Raw genomic sequence first — 22,366 nt, 5'->3', positions numbered from 1 at the left:
AGAACATTAGCCTGGGGCCAAGTTCCAAACCTTAGTTCAGCCACAAAACTCACTGGATGACCTTGGGAGAGTTATCCTCTCTTAGCCTGATCTCCTGCACAGGATTACTGAGGGGATAAGATAGAGCATGCTGTCCTGAACTATTTAGGGAAAAAGTGAGCTGCACATGAGATATATAGATTTACTGCCGCTTCACTGCTGACAATCTTAAAATGCTTCTTGAGGTCAATATCAAAATTAAGTAAGTATTAGGTTAAGCAGGGTCTTTACTGCAGCATCTTTATTTTGAAAACATACCTGCAGAGTCTATGGCTCCTTACAAAACAAGCATACACAAATACACTGCGGGCAGATTTTAATTCAGTAGATACTCAGGAGATGAACACTGGCAATGCTCTTAGATTATGAGTGTAATTTGAAGTAATTGCTGCCTATTCAATATCAGGAGCATAATGGCTATGATGAGGGATTAGATACATTAGCTTTATACTATGGTTAGGGAACTTGTGATCCTCCAGATGTTGCTGGATTACAACTCGCATCAGCACCAGCCGCAGCCTGTGATCAGGGATGATGGGATTTGCAGTCCAAGAACCCCTGGAAGGCCACAGGTACCCCATCCCTGTTCTATAACAATGGCACCAGCCTCTCTTTCCAGATCATATTTACTTGCATATCAGGATAACATAATTTATTTATCTTTTTTGCTATTTATTTCTTTATTTAATTTATATGCTACCCTTCATCCATGGATCTCAAGTTGTATCACAACATAAATACACACACACACAAAAACACACTTTTAAAGGCTTTTTAATGTATGTATGCTTTCCATCTCAAGTGATTGTTCCAACATGGATCAGAGTTATGTATGTTCCTGAAATATATCTTAGTACAGGAATCATACATATGCTTCCCAACTCCTCACTGAAACCATGTGAAACAAAGCCAACCAGACTTCGGATCCTGGTAAACATCACTAGATCCACGACTCTGAAATGAGAGTTAAACTTTCTTCAGGGCAGAAGTGGGATGTCGCTTGTAGAGCTGTTTATTACATGGAGCAGCCCAAAAATCTACTGAGCCATGTGATAGCACCTGACAAGTGTTTTTGCCATTTTACTGACAGCCACGGTGGTAAGCCCACACACAGAGTGACTGGTGGAAAAGCAATATCAACATGTGTCAGAACACTGGTCAGGGAGCAGCATTTTTCATACCGTTTCAGCCACAGCAGCTTAGCATCAAACTAACAAGGACTCAATAACAGAGAAATAATGGAGAGGAGGTGTTGAAAAGGGATTGGAGAGAGGGAAGGGAGAGACTAAGAGTCATACGGTATCCAACATCAGACGAATGAGTGCTACCACCTAAAGCAAATCTGAAAGGAAAAAAAACTAGCTGGGTTTCAGCACAACATTACAGAAAAAAGTAGGAAGAGGATGTCTACTTCAACACCATCGTGTTAAGAACTATTTAATGTTTAAATGGCGCTGTGGTCTAAACCACTGAGCCTAGGGCTTGCTGATCGGAAGGTCAGCAGTTCAAATCCCCGCGACGGGGTGAGCTCCCGTTGCTCTGTCCCTGCTCCTGCCCACCTAGCAGTTCGAAAGCACGTTAAAGTAGATAAATAGGTACCACTCCGGCGGGAAGGTAAACATAGTTTCTGTGCACTGCTCTGGCTCGCCAGAAGAGGCTTAGTCATGCTGGCCACATGACCTGGAAGTTGTACTCCCTCGGCCAATAAAGCAAGATGAGCGCTGCAAACCCAGAGTCATCCGCGACTGGACATAACGGTCAGGGGTCCCTTTACCTTTACTGTCAAAAATTACTGGAGCCCCCAGGTGGTCATCCAAAGGAATGGCCGCATCCAAGCAAAAAATCCCCCCCCCCCCCGTTCCTGTTCATACAAGTAAGTTTGGTGCATCACGGAGAAGGAAGCATCTATGAAATGAACTCTCACTGCAGAAAACAGAGGAAGCTAAGTCACATCTGTCTCAGGAAAATAAGAAAGGGAGCCATCAAGGTTTAGAAGCAGCTCATCACAGGCCTTATGTGCTCTTGCACACTTTCTATGCCATCCTGCATCATAGAACAGCTTTCTCATACTAGAATTTGAAGGGAACTGCTCCAGATGGAATAAAATTTGAAACAGACACTGCACACACTTTGCACTAGCAACAACGGCTCTCCAAATGGAGGCTGGCAACTCAAACCCAATTGCATAACTGAGGTAGTTAATTAAAGTGGTACCTCTGGTTAAGAACTTAATTCGTTCTGGAGGTCCGTTCTTAACCTGAAACTGTGCTTAACCTGAGGTACCACTTTAGCTAATGGGGCCTCCTGCTGCTGCTGTGCCACCGCTGCACGATTTCTGTTCTCATCCTGAAGCAAAGTTCTTAACCCGAGGTACTATTTCTGGGTTAGCGGAGTCTGTAACCTGAAGCGTCTGTAACCTGAAGTGTCTGTAACCTGAGGTACCACCGTATTTCTCTCTCTTTCTCTCCCTCCCTCCCTCGGAATGCTTACAAAAATATTTTTTTGTGAATGAGTACATCTATTTCCTACTCAAATATTTTTCATACACACAGGCCCCATAATAGATGCTGGCTGACGCAGGTGGCGCTGTGGGTTAAAGCCTCAGCGCCTAGGACTTGCCGATCGAAAGGTCGGCGGTTCGAATCCCTGCGGCGGGGTGCGCTCCCGCTGCTCGGTCCCAGCGCCTGCCAACCTAGCAGTTCGAAAGCACCTCCAGGTGCAAGTAGATAAATAGGGACCGCTTACCAGCGGGAAGGTAAACGGCGTTTCCGTGTGCGGCTCTGGCTCGCCAGATGCAGCTTTGTCATGCTGGCCACGTGACCCGGAAGTGTCTCCGGACAGCGCTGGCCCCTGGCCTCTTAAGTGAGATGGGCGCACAACCCCAGAGTCTGTCAAGACTGGCCCGTACGGGCAGGGGTACCTTTACCTTTACTTTATTTTAAAGAAAGAAAAGAAAAATATAATATGTACGCCTAGAGCAGACAAACTAGTTGTCAAATGGAGTTATCACAGCCGTTTCAATATCTCAGTTAAAAGCCATTTTTGCATCAGATCTGAAAGAAGCTAATCCTCCAGGAAACACCATCCATTGCACAGTCTGACATAGCTGGCAGGCTGTCCTTACAGAAAGCCCAAAATTGGAACTGTAAGATGGTTACAAGCAGCTGAAAGACCTTGGCATGCATATGGCAGCTCATTACTGAAATCACAAGCATGCTGGCAGCCAAACCAAAAGTGCATTAATAGAGCTGTCCAAGGTCTGAAAATGGGGCCTGCAGGAGTTGTCCAAGTTTCATGTGAACTATTTGTTCAGAACTGACCAGCACTTCCCACAGATGTTTTATATGTGGGATATAATTTCTTGAGGATATCTCCTTGGATTCTGTAATTATCTTCAGGGTACTGTATTTTCACAGTACAATGGTCACACCTTTATATCTATATGGTCAATGGCATGGTTCATAGCTCTTATACCACTGTGGCTGTCAGCATCATAATTCAGCATCACAATTCAGTGGCAGAGAACATCCTTCGCATACGGCAATTCCTAGGCTCAATCCCTACCATGTAGTTAAACAATCAGGTAGTGGATGCTGAGAAACCTCTCTCTGCAGCAGACCCTGAAGAACCTCTACCAGTCAAGAGAAGGCCAGAAGGTCAAGCTTCTAATATTTGTACCAGGTCTGGCCAATCTAGATGCCACAAAATGCCTACCAATTGGAAGAGTTGGTTTCTGTGCATGAACTGGGTTCTGAGATCCAGGTACACATTGCTCTAGTTTACAAGGCTATGTGGCTCCCGATTCCATCCCCAGAGTCCCTGAACAGTGGGTCGGTCTGTAAATGTGAAGAGAACCTGTCGAGACTTTAAGATATTGTGAACACTCCAGGCATGTGGCTTTTATAACAGGTAGTTCCATCAACTGGTATAGTATTTAACCACTAACAGCTGCATACATTTCTTTTAGTGACAGACTGTGCTACAAGTCCCTTTCACTTTCATGAAAAAAAACGCAGATTCCCATGAACTTTTGGTGCTCATGCTATTTGTTTTGCACTATTTAGGTCTGCTTGAACTGAAATGTTTTGACCATGAAACCTTTTACTTTGCTTATTTGCAGGTTTTGAACAGTCAAACAATGAAGTAACAGATGAATATAACAAACAATACTGAAGAAACAAATTACAGTTTTCTTTCTTACAGCAAGCCACCCAGAGCCCAGTTCCTCCAGCCAATGAATGTGTGGAAGGGGATAAAACAAATGGAATCAAGAAACATGTGGGGGGTGTAAAACATTATAGAAATCAGTTTGCAGAAAATTCTGCATAATCACACCAATTGCCCCCGTTTAATAGCTTTGATAAATGAACTGCTACCTCTGAAAAGTATCTGACATTAAACAAAGGGCTGCATTTCTGTTCAAAGTCATCAGGGCATTCACCATTTATTTTTGAATATGACAAGGCAATTTTCCTACGTTAATACGTCAATGCTTAATCACAGAGTATCGCGGGTTCAGACAATGTGCCATGAAATTTGCAAATCTTTACGCCATGAAATAAGTACTCCTTTACTGAAAATTAAATGCAGCCCTCCAGCTCTATTCTAAGAAGGCATGTAGAAAGCAAAAACAGAGGTTCTTCTGCAGAGCAGCACAGCATAATCTATCGCACCAGAGTTTAGGGATTTGTCAACTGAAGGTGTCCTTGGACAAGTCAGAAAGTGGAAGTGTGGGGTGGCATATTTTCTCTCGCCACGTCTGCACCTGACTCAAAACTTGCAGAAGCTGACATCTCTGGAGATGTGTGTATGCTTTCCAAGCATCCCAAAGCATGAAGAGAAAGTTTAACTCTGGGATTCAGATGGGAACTGGAAATATGGCAGGTAGAAGCATGGGCCAATGACGCATCCACCTTCTGCCATGAGAAAGAGGAACCTAGCTATGTCTTTTTGATTGTGTTTTTTCCTCTAGATCATGGGTAGGCAAACTAAGGCCCAGGGGCCAGATCTGGCCCAATCGCCTTCTCAATCTGGCCCACAGACAGTCCAAGAATCAGCATGTTTTTACATGAGTAGAATGTGTTCTTTAATTTAAAATGCATCTCTAGGTTATTTGTGGGGCCTGCCTGGTGTTTTTCACATGAGTGTGTGCTTTTATTTAAAATGCATCTCTGGGTTATTTGTGGGACATAGGAATTCATTCATTTGGGGGGGGCATAGGAATTCATTCTTTTTTCCCTCCAAAATATAATCTGCCCCCCCACAAGGTCTGAGGGACAGTGGACAGGCTCCCTGCTGAAAAAGTTTGCTGACCCGTGCTCTAGATCAACCTTTGCCAAACTGGTACCCACCAGATATTTTCAACCAGTGGTCTTTGACTGGGAAGTCATGATCCACTATGAGGTCACGGGTATATCTAAGATGGGCTACAAAAGCAGCACTACCAACCATATAGATACAGCATATGGTGAAAAAAGAAAAGCAAATTGGGATAGGTTCTCAAATGCATGTTTGGGTTAATGGTGGTTCTAAGGCCTTAAAATGCAGAAGACTACTATTTTAGAGCCCAAGTTCCATCAGTCCCAACCAGCAAGGTCATTCTTCCATAAGACCTACCATCATATAGACATGCTGACTGGAGCACTGCTTTGCTAACTAGATTTTGCTGAGCAGATCTTGTATTTTAAGTGAATGGATGTGGCTCAAAGACTATTCTTGTCCCCAAAGTCCATTTTTACCTTGTATTGCAAAGAGTAATAATTTTAAAAATCAGCAAACTCTAACACTTACCAGGTCTGCTCTTTGTTTCTGATTCCCAGCTTCTTCTAAAGTCTGGGACAGCTGAACCTTCAATACAAAAAGAAAGAAAGAGAATGTTCAAGAATTCAACAATAGCAAAAACAGAAGTGGAGAGGAAAAAGAGTAAATATAACAAAGTGATAAAGGGGCTCAGCTATGACTCAAGAACTCCAGTGAACATGTCACCTCTGCTCAGCTTAGGGCTACATATCAATTGTAAAAAGGAAGGCATCCTCACAAGATGACCTTCCCCATCGCCCTCCTCAGCTCAAATTTCTCTCAAAATTTTGACCAAATTTGAAAAATGTTAGGGTCTGAGTGTTTTCTCCTCAAAAGCCAATATTAAAATGAACAGAAGTCCAGCCAGAACTTCAAGAAGGGAGAAAGAATGCTAGGGAAAGCTGATGCGAGTCATCAGTGATAATTATGTCACCCTTTTAGAGCAGCACTTTTTATTTTATTTTGAGGCTGACAGGCACTCATGGGAAAACAACCTCAGCATACATTTCAGAAGAAGGTGACTCAAAGGAAGAACCATAATGGGGGAAGGAGGGGAAAGAAATACTGCAATAAAAGTTTGCCTGGAGTATTACGGTCTCTTGGTTAAGGAACACTACTGCTCAGTTCTGTTGAAGGGACTCGTACATCATAGAAATAATCTCTGTATCAAGTCACTTGGGTGGAAGGTCTTCAACTGGAATTTCAGAAGAAAAGCTGGCATTCTTATCTTCTTTTAGAAATAACATAAAAACATGTTCTCCCACCACCACCACACTTCTCTTTCATGAGATCATGTCAGAGACCAATCATCTTCCCTATAGCTACACAGAAAAGATTAAAAAATAATCTCAGCGGATGACACAGAAACCCATTTAAACCAGAATAAACAAGCTCAACGAGAACGGAAGCCTTTCATACAAACTAATTCATGTCATTCCAGGCAGATACTCATTAAAACTCTCCAGGGTCTTTAGAACAGCATCCCTTCACTGCATGAAATGGTATTTACAAGCACAGCATCCAAAACACTGGTGAACAGCAAGTAGTTCACTACAAAGAAATGGTGCTGGTTTTGGATACAGTGGGGAGGGGGCATGAAGCCACGAAAGCTAATCACACTGAAATGCAGCAAAACAGAAATCATAGTCTCAAGAGCTCAACATAAAACGTGTTGCTCAGCTTCTCAAGCAAACACCGCAATTATGAGCTTGCACTGGTCCCTGGGTTCAGCGGGAGCTACCGTGAAGTCAAAGAACCTGGCTGTGCACACCCTGCAATCATGTCAGATTATTAAAATGAAGAGGTGCTCAAACAAAATGAATGTGATTCTAATATAAAGCTGGAGGCCAGTGTGGGAAAACGGAAACACACTCATTAAACACTGCGGGATATGCCTGCCCTGTGCAGACAACAGTGAGTAGAGGGTGAGCAAGAGGGGAGTCCTAATTAAATTACAGATAAGTTTGGAGCTAAAATACTGGGAGATTGTGTGTAAATATATGGACACCTAGAAGCAAATTACCCCTCAATTTTTAATTAGGTTGAATTACATGAGGAGGCTGGAGTCAACAATGAGATACAAGGAGGAGGATCATAAGTTTTGTTGGCAACAGTGATTACAAAGTTCTTCAAAGAAAGGAACTGACTTTACATAAACACAGTGAACATGAGTAAGTAAACTGATATTGGTACAGTATCCATCCGAACAACAGGTGCTGAACGTCAGCTAACAACTAAATTGCTAATATTCTAACAAAAAGGTGTAAATTGCCCTCAGATCAGCCTCCATACCAGAGAACCATTAAGTAGCCAATGTAACACTAATTTTGAAAATGATGATGATGATGATAGTATCCCATCCATCTGGCTGGGTTTCCGCAGCCACTCTGGGTGGCTTACAGCACATAAAAAATTGTAAAACATTAAACATTAAAAATTTCCCAAAACAGGGTTGCCTTCAGATGTCTTCTAAAAGTCAGATAATTGTTGGTATCAGGAAACGGGGTAGTTTTCCTGAAAATTAGAGGCCGGTGAGCTTAACTTCTATCCCAGGAAAACTGGTGGAAAGTATTGTTAGGGATAATATAAACAAGCATACAGAAGAACAAGCCTTGCTGAAGCAGAGCCAGCACAGCTTCTGCAAAGGCAAGTCTTGTCTCACCAACATATTAGAGTTCTACAAGGTCAACAAGCATATAGAGAATGGTGGTCCAGTTGACATAGCATACTTAGGCTTTTACCAACTTGGATTGGTCCATATCAAGGCTGAGGAACCTTTTTCACTCCAAGTGCCACATTCCCTCCTGTGGAAACCTAGAGGAGGACATGTGCCAGTGGGTGGAGTCAAAGACCAAAGGCGACAGAGTAATAGACGTGATGTTTGCCTTTGTACAATAGGCTACATCCCAGTCACATAAAACTCAGGTTTCTATTTGTGCACAGGCGTGCACCATCTAGGCAAGCAATATACATTTTCACAGTTCAAAGACACATTCCACCTAGGCAAAAGCATCTGAAGAGAGTACAGAGCAGTGCCAGAAAGAGACAAGACATGGCTATGTGGCCTAGGGAAAGCTCCAAGAGGATTTGAGGGTCACATTTTGTCCCTGAGCCTGAGGTTCCCTACCTTTGGCTCTATATCTTGGTACATAAAATGCAAAAGTAATCAAAAACAGCCTGACAGCCACACACAAACACTGTTGATTATGAAGGAGAAATTTACCTTTGAACTTAACCAATGGATCATTTAATCAGTGTGCTTCAAGAAAGCTGCCAGCCGGTGTAACAGCTTAAAAGCAGCAGCTGGAAAGAGACTTGGGAAGGCACAAAGCAGCCTGTTGAACCCCTTGATCCTGGCACACTTGGCCTGTTGTTGTACTGGGCAGCCTCAGAGAAAGCCAAGGGAAATTACACCATTGTTCCTTGGAACTTGTCTTTCAGAGAGGTGGAACAGATTGGCTTTCCATGTCATGAATATCTGCCAAACTGCACCTTAAGCCAACGTGCTGCATTATATGATCTTTGATATCTTAATAGCACTTTCAGTTTTCAACACATACCCATGAAGCACCTGCCATTAATTTTATTGGGACAAAAAGGGACAGCTCTTGGCTAATATACACTGGACTTCATCTCTGGTAAGCACAACAACGTGAACAGTGCCACCAAAATGTTTGTTGCATTTTTTTTAAGGTCCTGCAGTTTTGTGTGCATGGCCAGACCACCCTTCAGACCATCCTTGTAAGTCCCAAAATAAGCACCACTTGGCAAGGACACTGCTGTCTCCTAGCTCAAGACCAGTCCAAAGCAGTGCATACACAGAGATTTAAAGAAATGACCCCATTATTCTGCAGCTCTCTAGAGCACCTAGCTAAGCCTCAAAATGATTTTAATACACATGGAAGCACTGTGAAATACCTGTATTCCCATTAGTGCAATCACAATCAAAATAAGTTAATGGGGACTCCTCGTGGAAGTAAATAAGAATATTCCCATAAGTCTGACAAAGGTGTTATGGAGGGAGTGCCCAGATCCAAAGGAGAAGTGGAAAGAGCCCAAGGAATTGGAGTTGGACAATCCCGTGGAGAGTTTCAAAAAGATGTAAGTTGTCAATTCTGGGCCACAATAGGTGTCTGATCCCAGGGAGGGACCGAGTAGCTTGGGGAATGGAGATCTAAAAGGTTGTCAGAATAGTTGTTCTTAAATATTTTTACTGACAGCTTTATTCTTTTTGTAAAACATTTTGAGGTGTGGTATTTTTGTGGTTGGTTTTTTTTTTTTACCATCAAGTGGAATATAAATTTTGTGAAATAAATGGCCTATAAAGGGAGCGTATTTAGGGGAAATATCTGAAAGTGGCTGTACCAAGGGGCAGCAAGATGGAACAGGAAGACTCATTTATGAAAGCAGACTGAAATTCCAAAACAAAAGGAGGCTGAGTTAGTTCAAAGCCCAATGTTCTGCTTGGAAAATCAGATTTAACTAAGGCAGCCTTACTGAGCCTATTATACAATACTTGCAAACAAAAACAAAATAGTAAGCACAGCTGCATGCAGAATTTCCAGACTGAAGAATCAATTAAATGATCATTAAATTGTTATAGTAATCATTAATCAAACAACTATTTAATTGGTGGACAGCCCTATTAATTGTATATATGAAAATATGATCAGATCCCTGCTCCTAATTTACCACAGAGCTTCAGCCTAGCCTTCTAGAGATTGCCACAGCGCATGCAATTTGTCTCAGTGCTGCAGCTTAACTTGAAGCACAAGTATCTTTTCAGACACTGAGAGAACATTTCTCTGCTTATCTTACTCTCTGAAGATTTTCAGTTCTATGGCCCTCCTCAAGCATCTCCTAAGGAACAGTAATTGTAGCTACATCAGTTTGTTCTCTCTCGCTCTCCCATAAAACTTGCACACAAACCTAAGAGAAATATTACACAAAGGTAAGTAAATCACAGAGGACCAGGAGCACTGTTCTCCTTGTATCTGTGACGAGAATCTGTGAAGCAGCCATTAAGGCCACCCACTGAATTTGAAATAGTTGCAATGGAAAATCCCTGAGAAATAACAAATTGTTTCAGGCACAATCTATTCATTATCAAATAGGTGGTTAAATTGGACACATCAACACCCCCAACTGCTTCTCTGGAGCCTGACTGGGAGCCAATTGCCTTTTTTGATGGATTATGCTGCTCCAGAGCAGAGTGCGGTTATCACAGAAGCTCTGGGCTCCTCCATCTCTAGTAAATACTTAGCCTTTCTAACCAAATGTTCCAGGGCAGTCTCTGGCCATTGGGCAACACATCCTAATTGGCTTGGATACCTTCGCTATTCCTTACCGCCTTTCCAGCTCTGTTGCGTTCTTTGCTCAGACTAGCTAGAGCTCCAGAAGAGGCACTATAGTTTATTACATTTGCAGCTCAATGAAACCTACCAGGCTTCAATCCCCCTCACTCGCCCATCTTAGCCTTTTCACTGGATGCTTATTGCCTCTGGTTGAAACACCTCGTTATCTATGTGCCAGGGTGCCTGATCCTCAAAAATTCATAAGCAACCCCCAGAGTCTGAGTACCAAGGACAGCCTTGTGACTTACTACAGTTTCTCACAGAAGAGCTTCTCCTCACTCTGCATGGTCAATATTTGTGCTTCTCTCCATCTGTTTGTTCCCCTCTCTCCCTCAGGTACCCACACTGCTTCGTAGAAATGGGCATTTCCATTCTCACTTCCTTCAATAGGAGTTACACCTAGAGTAAGGTTACCAGATTTTTTTCAATGAATCCAGGGACACTATAAACTATAAATTATTTCATTCCAAGTTTTGATTCTCTGCCTATTTACTAATTCCCTGAGGCACAAAGGTATATGAAATAAATGAAATATGTGTCATCTGCCCTGTGGGGCATCATGACTCTGAGTTAAAGACCCAACTGGTCTGTTCCTTCTGGGCTCAATTCTCCAGCACATGTAGATGACAACAACAGTGACAACCTCTGGACACTTTTTCTCCTCCCTGAACTTAAACATGGTTTATCTTTGACTAAGCAAGGCCCGTACCTGAAATCAGTGAAACCTAGAGTCTTAGGGCCCAGAGAGCAATTCCAAGTTATTATCAAGGGGCCTTCTTGGATTCCTCCTTTAAATATTTTAAAGCATGATGTGAACCCATGATCACAGTGCCTGGACACAGGCAATCAAGTTTTATATCCACAGCAGTGACCACAGGAGGAATGACTGCTGGGAGGAGTGCAGAGAGAAGAAACGCCATGGTGCATCTGCAATAAAACATGTCTCTCCCGTATCAGCAGGTGCTATAACGCTGCAACTTTACTCCAAAGGCACACTCCCAAAACAGACAGATGCCAACAGGGACCCCCACATCTCTTCCCCTTTCACACCACTTTGTCTCAGGTACATGACCAAGTCAAGTCAGTCAATCCATCCCTTTTTCAATCTATTTGCTTTCCAACTTGAAGTAGAAGAGGGAGGCACTCACTATGGTAACACAGCTGCTCTGGAGAGCACAGTCAACATACAAATCATAATTCTAGGCTTTTAACACAGCAAAAGCCCACAGCGTTTTCCTCCTCTTAATAAGACAGCTGTATACAGACCTAGCAAGTCAATTTGGGTGATTATTGGCCTCTTTACCTACAAGGTCACAGACCCAATATGAATCCCTGGTTTTTGAAATGAAGCTCAGTCAAGTTTCATCAATATCTCGGAGTCACTTCTTAGTCTCTGCATTTTCAATAAAAAAAGGCATCTCACAAAATTATACTGGAGAAATCACAAGCCAATCCTATTTCAACATCTTGTTTCAAAAACATGGAACCTCAATAAGGCTAAGCAAGTGGCTGTTTGCTATGAAATCCAAAAAAACTTTTATTTCCTTTTCTTTTTATCTTGCAACCACTCTGAAACAATCACAAATCTTTTGATTTGGGGGAAACAGCAACATTGTCTAGCTAGGTTCATACCTGTGTCGAGCATAATACAATCACAGCTGAACCACCTGCTCAAAGAATACATCTACATTTGCTGTCCTCTATGGAAAAAAATAGAACCCTGGACAAACCAGTGAAGGTGATATAGCTGCGCCATTCTCTCTCATTTTCTTATAAGAACAGCAAAAGTAGTTCTGCTAATCTGGGGTTCCAGCTAAAATCAAGGAAGGAATGGCTTAATTTATTAAAGGAATTTCAGAGCATGGGAAGTCACCCAAAGATACATAATTTGGCATGATTATTCGGCTGTTTTGTTGTATTATAATTTGGAATGATTTAATGTGGTTTTTATTGGATTGTTAAATTGGAAAACTTAATAAATATCTTTTTAAAAAATACAAGTCTTGTATTTGAAAAAGGTGCCAATATAACATTTTTTAAAGACACTCAAAAATGTATTCACCTTCTTGTATGTGATATTTTCATACGTTTTCTGGTTTTGCTGAAACCAGAATTGATTTCAAACAGCTGCGAAAAGCTCGATTGTGTGGGTGGAAAGTATTGTGACAAAAGTATGTTCCAACAGTTGCACTGCTAGACTTCAGTTTATTTGCATAGTACAATTCAGTGTATTAAAATATTGTGAAGGCTGGTATGAATAGTAATTTCCACCAGTAAAACATGCCAATTTATAGTACTATGCCAAATAAATTTCAATAGTTAGGGAAAGCTACCGAATTAGCCTTTTCGTACCACATGTCACACAAAAAATTACCCAGTACCTTTAATTAAATAGAAGAAAGATTCAGAAGTAAAACAGTATGAGTGAATACATCCTGTGGAACAGCACTAGCATGTTTAGCTGATGTTGATTTTAAAGCTACAGGTTGGAAATGATCAGAATGGATTCACATATGACATTACTCATGTAGAAATTGGAGTTATTACCTGGATGACACCTTGTATGCCTCCTTCCAGCAACTGCTGCAGCCAAGCTGGTGCCAAATGTATTGGTCTACTTTCCTCTGGACCATATCAGCAAGACCAAGAAGGAAGTCTTGTCATCTTGGGCAGCCCAGGACCTCCATGCTTCTTGCCCAGGCCTGAGCTCCAGAGAGGTCGCTCTGGTGCTGCTAATGCAGCAAAAACAACGTGGAAGGCAGCAGTTACGAGTTACCAGTCTCTGCGGCCACAGCAGTTTGGCTTCACTCTCAGAGGCACACTCCATTGTCTCTTGAGACACATGGATGCCAACCTGGATGTGTGAATTCTGAGCATCAATAGTCTTGTGGCAGTCACGGACAGAACATCGCCTTTTCCCATCATTGACAAATACCCCCAAAGGGTAGATGCTGATAAAGTCAACAATCCATGTCAACTCATCAATTGATGTCTGCACTTTGAATCTATTACTTAACTCTCAGACTTCCTCAGAAAGTCAACTGGAAAAACAGAGAATATTAGACAAATGTTTTCCATATTACTTTAAGGAACCGAGAATGTTATGGATCCCTGATAATGTATCATATAAGTGAGAAATAGGAGAGATGTTTTCTCTTTAATTTAATTTAATTTAATTTAATTTGATTTAATTGCTTGCTTGCTTCAGATGCTAACTTTGAAAACATGCCTGGTATGAAGCATGCTGGCCTCCTTGCAACAACCATACAGAGAAGAGGGAAGATCCCACCCATAACTACATACATGGCTGCCACAAAAGCCAAGCTGAGTCAGGGACATAAAATTGAAATTCACTGCACAGAGAGCTTCAATAAGCATGAAACTTCAAGGTTCTTGTGATGTCAAAAACATACATATTTAGGACTGGAGATGGTGGTACAAACTGAACATCCTGCATTCGTGACCCTGAGATCTTCCAGGCACATCTGCCATTCAAGTGACTTTGAATGAGCTGTGGTTCAGTGGTAGAGTACATGTTTTGGATACAAAAAGCCCTAGGTTCCACGGGCATTTCCAGGAAGGTCTTTAAAAGACCTCATCTGAAATCCTGAAGAGCCACTACTAGTCAGTGTAGATAAAACCGACTTAAAACAGACTCAGTTTAGGGCAGCTTCCTGTGTACCTTAGAAACCAGGGACATCACTAGACCCATAGTATCTCTCTTACTTGGCTAACCATACTGGGCTCTGGTTTCAGTTTTGTACATCTTTTTGCCTCCCCAATTCTGGATGAGTAACGGTAATACTACAAATACACATCCACACAGATTTCACACGGAACACCAAAATTCCAGAGCCTACTTGTCCTAGCCTATGTCACCATGAAAGCCAAATAAGGTCTTCCAGCACATCTGGAATATGTTCAAAAAGGAAAAGCAGTTTAGAGTTGCCCTGAAAGGGTTGAAAGGTGGGAAACTTGTGCTGCGGCTTGTCCCCCGCTGAGGCCTTTGCAAGCTCTCCAACTGCTTTTTCCTGGCCGCATGACTTCAAAGTGTCTGTCTGCAAATGCAAGGAGCAATTGCACCAGCTTGTTTGCCAAGTGGTCACGATCAGTGCCCATCTCACAACTTTTGCATGCTCCTGCACAGGTTTTGGCTGGGAGCCTGTGCTTTTTCCAGGTGTCCAAGGGGCTGAGCTTGCAGGAAGGAGGAGGAGAAGGAGAAGGAGAAGGAAATAGATCCCCCACCCCTAAAAAGTAGAAGTGAAAGTGCTGCTCCAACAGAGCTCCAGCTCAGCTGTCCTGGACCAAAGCTGGTCTGGGGAGACTACAATGGCCCTTGGCCCAGGAGGATGAACCCTGTCCTGGCAGAGGGAGCGGCAATCCCAGTCTCATGTCTGTCCTCCAGGATCACTGAGGAAAGGGCCTTTTCAGTAGTGGTGTCCTGATTTTGAACACTGTTTCCAGATAGGCTCACCAGGTATTCACCCTTTCAAGCGAAGACTTTAAAAATAATAATCCAGGCTTTAGTTTTTTGCTGATCTCTTGGATTCTGCTGCATAATTTTTTTTATCTTGCTTTTACAGTTTTGCTGTTTTAGCTTATTTCTATCACCATCTGTTTATTTTTATGTGCTTGTTATTTTATTGCGAGCCAACCTGATAAATATGATTGAAAGAGTGGGTGTAACTGTTAACAAGCAAATGAACAAACTTCCTACTCATGGGCTGCATCTGCCCATCTTCTGGGTTCAAGAAGGAAAGGTTGCTTCACCTTCCAGCAGAAAGGTACAGAGGTGCAACTCAGGTGTTTCTGAGTTTCTACTTTCACACACACTCTTTATTGCAGAATACAGATTCTAAATCTCATTGGGGGAGGAAAGAGAGCAAGTCCCAGCACTGCAGCCTGTTCATTTCTTCCTTCTTGTTTTCCTTCAGAAGCCTTGGCTACACAGAAGACAAAATACAAAGATCAAAAGGATCAGCAAGAGTCTCCTGGGAATACTATGCTTTCTGTAAACACACACTTATTTTGTATGGTGCCCCTATTCCAAGCCAATGGCACTGTTGCCTCTGGGGAGCTAGCATGCTGCCAAGCAAAACTGTCGGGTTGCAGCTCTCTCCTTGACAGAAAAAGGCAACATGACTGATGAAACTCTGCCAAGCCAGCTGCTGTTGGAGTTGCAAGGCAGCTAGGACAGCATCTTGCAGTCATGGCTGAGTGAACCTCTGATACTGATGGACTCCAAGGGAGTCGTTTGACATCCTTGGGACTCAAGAAGCTTGATGCTAAAGCACTGCCCCCCCCCCCAATACCGGACACAAAATTGTTCTCATCATGCATATACACACAAATCACAGCTGGCAAATTTACATGCTTAGCATGCAAGAACAACAAGGGCATCCCACTCGGTTCACTGTATGTCCTTCACTATGCAACTTTTCTATTAACAGCCTACCATCTCTTTTCCTCTTCCCTTGGCATAAATGGATATAAAGAGGGCTAACCAGAGAACTGAACAGTAAAGAAAAGCAAAAGTAGGACTTAGTCATGTGCATTATAATTTTGATAGGTCAACTCTGAGTAGGACTATCACTTGCTACAACTCCACATGTCCATGCCCAGGACCAAGCATCTATCCTTCTAACCTCCTATAAATGGCATCATCAACACAGGTGAACAAGTATGTAGACTTGGCTTCAACTTCTCGTTACTCAGACATGCTCCATCCCTCTTTAAATTCCTACACTGGCTTCCTATTCATTCATTCATTGATACAGCACAATCTCCATGGAAAGATATCTCCAAATTTGTCTGGCAGGGCAAAAAGCCCAGAATTAAGTTTAAGATATTAACGGACGCAAAAGAAAGAGGGGGCTTTGCCCTGCCAGACTTAAAGTTGTACTATGAAGCCGCAGCTTTCTGCTGGCTAAAAGACTGGCTACTTCTGGAGGACACGGATGTGCTGGATTTGGAAGGTTTTAACAATGCATTTGGATGGCATGCATATTTATGGTACGACAAGGTTAAGATCAACAAGGTCTTTAAGAACCATATTGTCAGAAAAGCAATATTTAATGTCTGGACAAGATACAAAGACTTATTAGAAAACAAAACACCGAGGTGGCTGTCACCTTTGGAGGCCAAGGCCCGAAAAAGACCCAATATGGAGGCCAATTGGCCAAAATATTGGGAAATACTAGAAAGGGATGGAGACAATTGGAAACTGCAGAGTTTAGAGAAAATGAAAGATAAAGTGCGAGACTGGTTACACTATGCTCAGATTAAGGAAGTGTTTAAGATTGATAAAAAGTTAGGATTCCAGGTGGAGAAATCGAAACTGGAGACAGAACTGCTAGAACCTAAGACCAAGGTACTTTCAAAAATGTATAACTTGCTGCTGAAATGGAACACACAAGACGAATTGGTTAAATCGGCTATGATAAAGTGGGCCCAGGATATTGGGCACAACATTATGTTTGAGGACTGGGAAAGGTTATGGACTACCGGGCTGAACTTCACAGCATGTAATGCTCTGAAGGAAAATGTAATGAAAATGATATATAGATGGTACATGACCCCAGTGAAATTGGCTAATATACCATTCGTCTGATAACAAATGTTGGAAATGTAAGGAAAATGAAGGAACATTCTTTCACCTCTGGTGGACCTGCCCTAAAGTGAAGGCCTTTTGGGAAATGATATATAATGAGTTAAAAAAGGTATTTAAGTATACCTTCACCAAGAAACCAGAGGCCTTCCTTCTGGGCATGGTCGGCCAGAACGTGTTAAAGAAGGATAGAACATTTTTTATGTACGCTACAACGGCGGCAAGGATACTTATTGCTAAGAGCTGGAAAACCCAAGATCTACCAACACTGGAAGAATGGCAGATGCAGCTGATGGACTATATGCAACTGGCTGAGATGACTGGCAGAATCCGCGACCTGGGAGAGGAGAGGGTTGAAGAAGACTGGAAGAAATTTAAGATTTATTTACAAAAGTACTGTAATTTGGTTGAATCCTAACAAGGAAGCCAGAGCAGAAATAACTGTCTACCATTAAATTATAATTTTTTATTTGAGTTTAACCTAAATATTGCACTTAAGAGTATAAACAAGATGATAATTTGCTTGGAAAAATTCGTTTTTAATGATGAAAGTGGAAGCGGGAGACGTGAGGGAGTCCGCAATAGAATGAAAAGATGTTATGAAACCTATTTTGTTTGTTAAATATGTATCTGTAAAAAATCTTAATAAAAATTTTTATAAAAAAAAAAAAAAATCTCCATGGCCTTGTCCCTCTATTTCTTCACTCCTGTATATGCCATTCAATTCCATCCCCTTTAGCTGTCCACAAGTCTCATGCTCCCTCAAACAGCTCAACCATTTCTCCCTGTCCGACTCTTAAGTCTATATGAAGCTAGCTCTCTTTCAATTCCTTCTTTAAACCTACCTTTTATGTGAAACCTTTGCTTGATAAAACATCTTAGTTCCATGCCCTACTGAACTTGTAACATTCCTTTTGGAACTCCAGTTCCCATCAGCTCTTGCCAATGCAGCCAGTGGTTATGGGAACTGGGGCCAAGCACTATGTGGAGGATTATAGGCACTCCACCCCATCCTACTGTAACCAAGCCTGAGGATGCTTAACTCAAATAAATTCCCATTTATTCCTGCCTATATATTCTGACCCTTATGCTGTTGTTTCCTCTTTGTCAAATTTTAGATCATAAACTCTCCAGAGACATGATACCCACTCGTATTTTATAGAGTGACAGTTATTATTATTATTTGTCATAATTAACAATAAATGATGTATGAGCAAAGGTAATGCTCGAAGTAGTGAATGGTTGTAGTGGCTGTGTGAAACAGATGGAGTTACATTGCATGAATGTTGTGTTGTTTGAAAAACTGCATTATACTGCCTTGTAACACTCTCTAATGTTATTTATTTATATTATGTTCTTGAATACTGTTTATGTACTTTGTTATGTGATTCATTTGACATAGTGTTATTGGTGTGTGTGTGTTTATATATGTATGTATATACACACATATTATGAGTGTGTATATTGTAAACTGCTTTAAGATCTTTCAGACTGTAAGTGGTATATAAACGGAAACATTAATATTATAGTGATAAAAACTAGATCTGAGATTCCTAGAAGGCGCCTGGAGCCCATATGGCATAGTGATTAGAGTACTGGACTAAGATCTGGGAGAAACAGGTTCAAATCCCGAAGCTCAATGGGTGACCTAATTGTCTCTTAATGATGGATGAAATGGGAAGGAGCTTGTTGAAGGAAAAGAGGAAAACAATTCCAACATAACCACCAGCAACAATAATAAACAGGACAGGTAGGAAGATTTTATTTATTTATATATTTATATATATATATATATATATATATATATATATATGCAGGTTTTGGTGTCCTCGGGTGTCTTCCCGTGTAAAAGTTGGGGTGTCTAGGCGACGTTTCGACGAGGTCTCACTCGTCATCTTCAGGCTGGTGCTTTCGGCTTCTTGTTACTGGAACAGAGCAGGATCTCAGTGTTTGAGTTCCTATAAATACTGTTGAGGGGGTGTGGTGTATAGCCTCCAATGTTCTGGGCAGAGAGGAAGTTCCCAGGCTAGTGTGCCTTTTCTTCTTTTGTTCCTTAATTACTTGAGGGATATCTTGAGTGATTTCTTGAGTGATATCCTGAGTACCACTTAGGTGGGTCATTAGGTGTGGATTAGTTGCTAAAGTCTAATCCAACTAATCCACACCTAATGACCCACCTAAGTGGTACTCAGGAGTCTCAAAGCGGCTAACATTCTCCTTTCCCTTCCTCCTCCACAACAAACACTCTGTGAGGTGAGTGGGGCTGAGAGACTTCAGAGAAGTGTGACTGGCCCAAGGTCACCCAGCAGCTGCATGTGGAGGAGCGGAGACGCGAACCCGGTTCCCCAGATTACAAGACTACCGCTCTTAACCACTACAACACACTGGCTCTCAAGGAGATGCAACTCAATAGAAACTATATTAGTCATACACACCATCACCCCTTTGCTGTGCTTTATAATTCTGCTTTTCAACCAGCTCTCCACTTTTCCACCCATCTAACCTCCCATTTTCTTTTCTGATTTTAGCTTTGCATTTAAAGATTTTAAATGCAAAAGAACTGCATTAATGTTGGGAGTACTTTGTTAACTCGTCAAAAGTGAGATACTAATGTAAAAATAAATGAATGAATAGGAAACAAACCAGTAAGTTTCCTCAAGGATTTTTTTATGTTAAAGGCTCCAATAAAAACAAGAACCCCACAACTTGCCTCTTGATATTTTTGCATTCTGAACTGCATGGAAATGAAGTGTTCCCCCTCTTTTTGTTTCCTAATATATGAAAATGTATTTCAAAAATCAACAAAACCCAAGAGAATTTTTAATGTGCTGCAAGGGCTTCAACTAAACTATCAATCTGATTCCCCGGGAGCAAGCAAATCAACAAATATATTCCCTCCTGGCATCCTCCTTTTAAAGGATTCACTGCTGTTCTAATTGACTGCTGCTGAAGCAAGTTAGTCTATAAATAGGAAACAGGGAAACAGAATGGAGAGACGAAAGCACATTAAGAAGGAGTGAGCTAGAAAAGAAGGTGAGGGTGCTACTGAGCTAAAACAACCTATGGGGGGGGAGGGGGAGAGTTCGGCTGGGAAAGAGAACATTGCTAGAAGGGTGCAAATCAAACGTGCACACCTCTGTCTGAAGCTGCAAAAGATATTGAAAATGGGGTAATATGGTTTTAAATGCTCTGAAAGAAAAAATGGAAGGTCTAGTTATAATGCAGGGCACCAGTAAATAGACACATTCTCAGTCTAAGCTAGTGGCATTATCAGGCATAACACAATACCAGGTGCCTTGGAAATTAGAATTCTGCCACGGTGAAGTGCTCCATGAGATAAGAGGTTAAATTAAGCTGTGATCCCATACTTTGATTTGTGAAAAGAGAGTAGCCTGACTCGAGACCAGCACTTTGATGGAGCTGACATAAAGTTGTGTCCAAAGGACTGGCACAAAGGAGAAGACAGACTCGGGACTAGCAGGGTCATGGGATGTTTCTCATGTTGCATTCAACTCTGTCAGAAACTACATCTAAAAATTTTGCACTGGAAAGACTGACACAGGTGCCGATTTTGGAGAAAGATACAAGTTCTACAAAAGTAGTTCTGGATTCTCAGCATTTTTTCCTAAGCAGGCAAGGTTGTGTACAATCACTTGTAGTGCTTCATGTATAGACAAGGCTTACCTGTGTGTACAAGTAACTCCTTTTCCAAGCAGAAGAAAAACACACAAACCAAAATAGGCATGTTGTAGTAGACAAGACTCTATTAGAGAGTTGGACTACCACCAGGGAAATCCAGATTCATTTCTCCCCTGTCATGAAATTCACGGGGCCAAGTCACCATCTTTCAGCCTAGCCTACCACACTAGATTGGTGTGAGGATGTAAGGGGATACCATAACACATCACTCTCCATTCCTTGGAAGAAGATGCAACAACAAACAAATAGATTTTGGGTGGGAGGGAGGGAATGGATCTGGTGTATCTCCCAATATGTTGAAGCTATTTCTGATGTCCTCACAGTTTTCACACAATGTCCTGCAGCTTGCAAGGCTATCTTATTGGATCTACATTGAAAGCACTGATAAGGCAACCCCAAAGAAATGCATCATCAAGTCAATGATATCCATGTGTCACTGAAGGAAGCTCAGCAAAACTCTATCACACCGTTTTCTGCATGCCAATTACCTGAAGCCAACAACCCAATCACACATGATGAGGATCTGTCAACGAGAAGCTGGGTCCTGTCAATCAAGTTGTGAGTTTTATATTCTCCACTGCATTCTCTATTACATTCTCTGAGCAGACAGACAATAAAATTTACTACAAAGTAACTGAGAGAAGCAAATGCATTATGCTTTAAATATTTTCAAGTCTCCACTTTTCACATTTATTCTCTTCATTAGGGTGTCTAAACATAGAAGTCAAAGAAAAAGGACTTCAAACTTGAAGGCTGTCTGTTTCAGAGACATAATTAACAGTCAAAGGTAAACAGGCTAATGTACCTAAGAGGCTAATATATATTTCTGGATATATGCCATAAAGCAGCTCTTAAGAGCATCACAGCCTGGTTGAGAACATGAGGATACATCTTGGGAGGTGATCTCTTTTCCACCCTTGATCCTTCCCACACTCAGGCATGGAAATAAATTCCAAGAGCAAGTGAAGCTTAGCGCTCTGGTAAATGGAAACTACTGCTGACCTTAAGAACAATAATATACAGAGAATGTGAAATCAAGGAGCTGTTGTGAAGTGGTAATGAACTTTATGAAGGATGTTATGAACTTTGACTTCTTATAGATTCAGAAGTATCCCTTTTACTATCCAAGATGTGCATGTGAGAGAGGGGCAGACAGAAATGAATTCTAAAGCATTGTGCTTGAATTACAGAAAATAAATATCACTGCTATCTCTCATTGGGCACAATTCTGCCTTCACTCACAGAAATATGAATCAGAGAAATTCTAGATCTAGAAAGACTGAAGCCCCTATATACTATGCTACTTAAATAAAATTAAATTTGGGTTTTCCCATTTACACATATGTCACCACCTTTATAATTTTGTTAA

At 41.6% G+C, this 22,366-nt stretch overlaps 1 protein-coding gene across 1 annotated transcript in view; it reads right to left on the bottom strand.

The window, feature by feature from the left end:
- The window catches only part of MAD1L1 (mitotic arrest deficient 1 like 1), a 456,297-nt gene that overhangs the window by 261,184 nt on the left and 172,747 nt on the right, over positions 1–22,366 (bottom strand). The window contains exon 13 of the mRNA XM_081889171.1: positions 5,830–5,886. Coding sequence (XP_081745297.1) covers positions 5,830–5,886 — 57 coding nt within the window. The remainder of the gene's footprint in view (positions 1–5,829; positions 5,887–22,366) is intronic.

Source organism: Podarcis melisellensis (genome assembly GCF_964234715.1).
Source record: "Podarcis melisellensis genome assembly, chromosome: 14".
NCBI classification, from domain to species: Eukaryota; Metazoa; Chordata; class Lepidosauria; order Squamata; family Lacertidae; genus Podarcis; species Podarcis melisellensis.
Note: the sequence above shows the minus strand (reverse complement) of the source record. Positions and strands in the feature narration are given on the sequence as shown.